Raw genomic sequence first — 7,642 nt, forward strand, 5'->3', positions numbered from 1 at the left:
GTTGTGACTCCTTGAGATTTTGGATTTTGTAATGAGGAACAACGGGTCCTTCCTTAATAGTTATGGTTGATTATTCATTTATTTGATTGATATTTTTATTGTTTGGAATTATTTATTGAATTTGGAAATTAATTACTTTTTTTCAGTAATAAGAAAATATTTTTCTTTATATATAAATATAAAATAAAATATTTTATGAATATACAATTTTATACAAATACAAAACAACAGTTTAAAGTATTATATTTTCATTAGGGGTTGTTTTTTTTTTCTCATTAATTTCTAGTTATTATAAATAATTTCTTAATATTATATATATATATATATATATATATATATATATATATATTAAAATTGATATTATATGTAAATTGTCAATTTGTTTCAGAAACAAATATGGTTAGAAAAGATGTAGCTGATGTAGGTAGTATATTTCTCTTCCTACTTAATAATTAAAAAAATGTTTTACTTTATGATGTCACTCTAAAGATGTGATATATATTCTTAATTGTGCATGAATATAGATAATGATATAAATGATTTCTATTTATATATTTGAAAAGTTTATACAAATTTGTTAATTTTTTTAATTATATTAATATTATAGTCATTTATATTTAGTATCAAAATTTTATGAAATATGTTTTTCAAGTATATATATTAATGTGGTATGTTATTTACATTGAAAATATCTTGTAGAATTTTTTTCTAGAATATAAAAATTTAAATAATGATTGTAAAAATAAAATTATGTTTGAAAATTTTTAAACAAGATACACCTTAATTCACTAATTTTTTTTAACAAAGTTACATTACTTCAAACAAATAGTAAATGTCAACAAATTATTTACAAAATTTATTTTACTTCAAAATGTTGTATTAATATTTTTTTATCAAACAATTTTTTTTTATATTTTTTAATATGAATACTGGAGGAAAATTTGTTGTGATAACTTAAAACCTACCTTAATTTTTGTTATTATTGAAATTTGTAAAATATTAAAATAACAATGATTTTTTGTTAAAATACTATATCTTATGCATGCTATAATGAGTTTATTTGAGAATGCGTCTCAGTATAATAAAAGATAATATAAAAGATGAAATATCAATTTAAAAGATTCTCTCTAAGAAACAAATATGAGAGGTTGTTTAATGTAAATATTTTTTTTAAATCGTTATTGAAGAATGCATTGTTGACATCTAGTGGATAAAGATGTCATTATTGAAGAGACATCACGGTTATAAATAAACTAACAAAAGTAATCTTTGTCACGAGAGAAAATACATATATAGACGGGTCAAAGACAATAATGATAAAACAGAAGTCAGAAGAGACAATAGCAGAAGAAGTCATGGATGAACATGAGAAAAACCTTAAAAATCCAAGATTTTCATCTTAGTCAGTTATTCAGAGCACTGAGGTTGCTTTTTTTCCCTTTCTAGGTGCCTTGATTGGAGAATCTTAAATTTTTAAGGTTTCTCTCTCATGTGGTATGCCTCACTCAAGGAGAAAAAGATGTTGATTAATATTTTAAAGAGACGGAGATGTGGATGATTAGAGCCAATGTCATTGAAGAAAGAGGAATAACTATGTCTCGTTTTGTGCAAGAGCTAAATGATGACATTATAGATGTGGTGAAGTTAAATTGCTGTGTGGAAATGGAGAAAGTGGTGCATTTAGCCATTAAGGTAGAGCAACAACTTAAAAGAAAGGGTGTGAAGAAAAGTTCTTCTAATCTTAATTCTTCAAGTTGGAAGGAGAGCAATAAGAAAGATAGTGATGTTTCTTCTAGTAGTTCCAACACATTTTTTCAAAAAATTTATGTTAAGCATCATGATAAACCAAAGAAATCTAATAGCAACGAGATAAAATATTTTAAGTGCTTAGAAGAGGACATATAGATTTAGGATGTCCAATTAAGAAGACTATGTTACTTAAGGAGAATGATGACATCACAAGTGAACCATCCAACTCTAAATCATCTAGTATAGAGGAGAGAGAAAATGAGGAGGAAGAGATTCCATAGGGAGATTTATTCATTGTTAGGAGGATGCTTAAAGGAGTGGCTAAGAGAAATAAGGGTAGCCAAAGAAAGAACATATCCCATTATAGGTGTTGTATTGCAGGAAAAGTGTGTTTATTAACTATAGACGAAGAAAGTTATACAAATGTAGTCAAACCAGATCGGTGACCATAATGAACTTAGAGACTAAACTTTACCCTAGACCATATGAACTATATTGGTTAAGTGAGCAAGGAAAGTTAAAGGTGGACAAACAAGTAAAGATTATTTTCCTAAATATAAAGACAAGTTCATTTGTGATGTAGTTTCTATGGAGGCTAGTCATATGTTGTTTGGAACATCATGGAAGTTTGACAAACAAACTCAACATGATGGTCACACCAACAAATACACATTTGTTCATCAAGATCATAAAGTTGTTGGGATTGTTGATAAGGGAAGCACTGGTTTAGCTAACCTTAATCTCACAGTGCTTAGTTCACTCTGTTTTTGATGATGACAACACATTATTAATAACACATGTTTTGTTATGTGTTACACGTTCTGTTGCTTATTGATTAATACCTTGTTGAACATGTTTTTTGTTGATTTTGATATGTGAATGCACATTTACTGAGCTTGTATATGTTACATCATTTCTGGTTACATTACACATAATTTCGAAGAAGAAAACCACATGCACTATTGTGAACTTAAACTGTGTGGCAAATCTGATAGTTCAAGTCGACTTCAATATTAATTGAGTCGTTTGCGACTAAAGACTTTGCACAGATTTTCAAATACAGTGCTACGTGAGATTTTGCATTGAAAAGAATCTCAAAATGTACATATGTGTCAAAGTCGACTGTGTGCGCTTTGCATTCGACTTTGTTAGTTGTTTTATTTGATATTTTGTTATGCTTGTGAACAGTAACGACTATATTTTTAAAAGTTAGTTAAGCATTGAATAAGAGTCAACGGTATTGAATGCGAAATTAATTTGTTTGACCTAGCAGCTACTAATTTGACTTAACTGTTATTACTGTCAAAAGACAGTCAACTGTATTACTAGCGTAGGCGACTATAAGAGCGTCTGTTTTATAGAAATCTATAAATAGACGATACCTGAGTGGTTTCAGAGAACTTCTGGAAATCTAACATTTTCATATTATGTTTCAGATTGTTTCTCTGTGATTTAGAGCTCCAAGAACTCATCAAGAAGACCGTGGTGATCATTCTTTGAAGAGGTTATGAAGGAGATTTCTGCTAGGATTACTGCTTGATCATTATCTGCACAACTGAGGTATTCTCTGGTTGATCAAGGATCGTGTTGCATTTCGTGGTGATTGTTGTTGTACCTGTTGTGATTGCAGGGGGTAGACTCGTGGAGTTTGGTACACTTTGAGGATTGCTCAAAGTGGGTTGCAGATTGCAAAAGAGGGGATATCTTGCTACAAGTCTTGCTGTTTATATTGCCTATATTTTGGTTAGAGGGTTAGAGAGGTGTTTTATATTTTTGACGTGGAGGTCTCTATAAAATCCTTGTTGTAAAAACCTTGACCATTATAGTACATTTGCTTCTTAGGTTTGGAAGGACACTGGATGTAGGCATTGAGGCCAAACCAGTATAAAAACCTGCGTTTGAATTCTCTATCCCTACACTTTTATATTTAGTTGACTCTGCTATTTACATAGTCTACTTTGATTTTTCCACTGCACTTAAATTTCTATTACTTGCGATTCGAGAAAATTTGTAAAGTTTTATACTTTGTGAAAAAGATTGCGAAAAGACTCTGATTTTGGAAACTCACCAATTCACCCCCCTCTTGGTGTTAAAACGAAGCCAACCTATTTTCCAATAATTGGCACCAGAGCTAGTTTTCATAAGATATTTGAAAAACTAGTCGACTTTTGTTTTTCTTGAATCGATTATATACCTAGGAATGACTTCTGCTTCTCAAGATTATGTGAATCTAGATTTGAATTAGTTGCAGCTGCTTGCAATAAAAAATCAAATTCTATTACTAATGGGTTTTTTGAATCGCTTGAAACAGGAAACTTGCAAGACAAGGCATCTTATGATGGGAAACTTAATTCTGGTTCGCAAAGAGTAAATTTACTTGCTGACAAGTTTACAAGATCTCTAAGCAAAAACGATAAACAAAAAGATCAAGGTGGCATCAAGAAGATCGGGACTAAAGAAGAACTGACAATGATGGTGAAGTCCAGAATAATCAAAGTTGATCTGTAACAAGAGACAAAAAGTTCCACATGGTATTTGGATAGTGGTTGCTCAAGACACATGACAGGGGGCCCTACAAAGTTCTCAGATATCTCTTACAAAGCTACTGGTCTTGTCACATACAGTGACAATAACAAAGGGTAGATCATTGGCATAGGTAAAATAAAAACTCCTTCATCTTACAAAGCATAATTTGCTTAGCATTGGTCAGCTGTGTGACAAAGGTCTAAAGATCACGTTTGAGCCCAAATACCGTCTGATTAGCAATTGGTCAACAAATGAGTTATTACTGGTAGGAAAAAGGTTTAACAACATCTATCTAATCGACTTCAAGGACAATTCATTCGACTTGGTAATCTGCTTGATGACCAAAGAATAAGATGCTTGGCTTTGGCATAAGAGACTTGCTCATATCAACATGAATCAACTAAATAAATTGGTCTCAAAGGATCTGGTGAGTGGTCTGCCTAAAATTCACTATACATCAGAAAGATTATGTGATGCATGTCAACAAGGAAAGCAAACTAGACAACCATTCAACAGCAAAAGAGAAATGTCGACTTGAAGACCTCTACAGTTACTACACATGGATTTGTTCAGGCCTTCAAGAATAAAGAGTCTTGGTGGAAATTCTTATGGACTAGTCATTGTTGATGACTACTCACGGTATACATGGAAATACTTTATTGCTACTAAGAATGACACGTTTAAAGTATTCAAAAGATTTGTTGTTGATATTCATAATGAAATGGGCCTCAAGATCAAATCCATCAGAAGTGACAATGGAGGAGAATTTCAAAATAAAGACTTTGATGATTATTTAGCTGAAATGAGGATTTCACATAACTTTTCTACACCCATAACTCCATAGCAAAATTGAGTAGTTGAAAGAGCCCTTGAAGAGCTTGTAAGAACTATGTTGAACGAGAGAAATATACCAAAATACTTTTGGGCGGACGTTGTTAGCACTGGTTGCTATGTGCTGAACAAAACTATCATCAGATTAATATTAAAGCTAACTCCCTATGAGCTACTGAAAGGAAGGAAACCAAACATCTCACATCTGAGAGTTTTTGGAAGCAAATTCTTTGTGCTAAACAATGGTAAAGAGAATCTTGGCAAATTTGATTCCAAGGCAGACGAAGTTATCTTCATAGGATATTCTCTAACTAGAAAAGTTTATCGGGTGTACCACAAAAGGACTATGAATGCTGAGGAATCTGTTCATGTAGCTTTTGATGAGTATATTTAGGCGTTTGACATATCTGAACACATCTAGAGATTCACTAAAGAAGAGAATTCAACTAGAGAAGAGGAAGAACCTGAAGAGACAACTGACAGAGATAACTGTGAAGAACTAATCGACTCTCCTAGATCAGAATCGACTAAAGAATGGAAGGTGCCAAAGAACGTGTCCACTGACAACATTATTAGAGATATATAAGAGGAGTTTCTACTAGAAGACAACTGAATCAGTTCTGTATGAATGTTGCTTATGTATCCAAGATTAAGCCTAAAAGAATAGAAGATGCACTGGTGATGAAAGTTGGATGATGGCTATGCAAGAAGAGCTAAATCAGTTCAGAAGAAATAATGTATTGGAGCTGGTACTTAAAACAAATGACTTACAAGTAATAGGTACAAAATGGGTGTTTAGAAATAAAATGGATGACTTGGGAGAAATCATAAAGAATAAGGCTAGACTGGTTGCAAAAGGCTATTGCTAGGAAGATGGAATCAAATATGATAAGACTTATGGACCTATGGCCAGATTAGAGGCTATAAGAATTCTCCTTGTAATTACCTCTGCAAAGAAGTTCAAGTTGTATCAGATGGATGTCAAAAGTGCCTTCCTAAATGGATATATTAAGGAAGAAGTGTACGTGGAACAACCACCCAGGTTTGAAGATTTTGAACATCCTGATCATGTATTCAAACTCAGAAAAGCATTGTATGGACTGAAGCAGGCACCAAGATCTTGGTATGAGTGCTTAAGTGAATTCCTTATGAAGAAAGGATTCTCAAGGGGTAAAGTAGATTCAGCCTTGTTTATCAAAAGTTTGAATAAAGATAAATTGTATGTGCAAATTTATGTTGATGATATCATTTTTGGATCGACTAATTCAACACTTTGCAAAGAATTTTCTAAGACAATGCAGGATGAGTTTGAGATGTCCATGATGGGTAAGCTAACATACTTCCTTGGCCTTCAAGTGAAACAAGCCAAAAATGGAGTCTTTATTCATCAATCAAAGTATTGCAATGACCTACTAAGGAAATTCAAGATGCTAGACTGCAAGGAAGCGGCTAATCCTATGGCAACAAACTGTTACTTAGATATTGATGAAACTGAGAAGAGTGTAGATCACAAAATGTATCGAGGTATGATTGATTCATTATTGTATATAACAGCTAGTAGACTAGACATTATGCACAATGTATGTCTTTGTGCTAGGTTCCAATCTTCTCCTAAAGAATCACACTTAACCGTTGTTAAAAGAATTTTAAAATACCTAAAGGGAACCAAAAGTCTTGGACCATGGTATCCAAATGGTACAAACATTTTTCTGGAAGGTTACAGTGATTCTGATTTTGGAGGTTGTAAACTAGACAGAAAGAGCACCAGTGGCACATGTCATCTACTTGGATCTTCATTGATCTCTTGGCATTCAAAGAAGCAAGCTTGTGTGGCATTATCCATTACAGAAGCCGAGTACATAACAGTAGGAAGTTGTTGAGCACAATCTCTTTGGATTAAGAGTCAATTGGAAGATTATGGTATTAAGCTAGAAAATATTCCTCTGAAGAAGAAGAAAAGTTGGTTGAGATACTAAAAGCCAACAAAGAAGTTATTGGATGGTCAATCTCAAAGGCATAAGTCCGACTTATTGCATGCACAAAATATTCATGGAAGATGACTACAAACAGTTGCTCAGCCATAGAGAAGGCTAAATTCAGTGATGAAGGAGGAGGTGAGAAAAGAAGTGTTAAAATTACTTGAGGTTGGTATTATTGATCCTATTTCTGACAGTGCATGGGTGAGCCCAGTACAGGTGGTACCAAAGAAAGGTGGGATGACAGTTGTTTATAATTAAAAAAATGAGCTCATACCTACAAGGATTGTTATTGGGTGGAGGATGTGTATTGACTACAGAAAGTTGAATAATGCTACTAGAAATGATCATTTTCCTCTTCCTTTCATGGATCAGATGCTGGAGAGATTAGTAGGTCAGGCTTTCTATTGTTTTCTGGATGGATATTCTGGATATAATCAAATTGTGGTGGATCCGAAGGACCAAGAAAAGATGGTGATCACTTACCCATATGGAGTTTTTGCTTACAGAAAAATGTCGTTTGGATTATGTAATGATCCAACTACTTTTCAGAGGTGTAT

General features: G+C 32.8%; 1 protein-coding gene across 1 annotated transcript; it reads left to right on the top strand.

Annotated features, from left to right (window-relative positions):
* Positions 1 to 6,011: 6,011 nt before the first annotated feature.
* Positions 6,012 to 6,986, top strand: LOC106770409 (uncharacterized mitochondrial protein AtMg00810-like). Its single transcript, XM_014656221.1, has one exon. The coding sequence runs from the start codon at positions 6,012 to 6,014 to the stop codon at positions 6,984 to 6,986; it is 975 nt and encodes a 324-aa protein (XP_014511707.1).
* Positions 6,987 to 7,642: the final 656 nt, after the last annotated feature.

Source organism: Vigna radiata, chromosome 8 (assembly GCF_000741045.1).
Source record: "Vigna radiata var. radiata cultivar VC1973A chromosome 8, Vradiata_ver6, whole genome shotgun sequence".
Classification (NCBI taxonomy): Eukaryota; Viridiplantae; Streptophyta; class Magnoliopsida; order Fabales; family Fabaceae; genus Vigna; species Vigna radiata.

Bases quoted from the DNA above. Each gene is read 5' to 3' on its own strand.
- LOC106770409 (XM_014656221.1), top strand. From the start codon at position 6,012: ATGGCCAGATTAGAGGCTATAAGAATTCTCCTTGTAATTACCTCTGCA.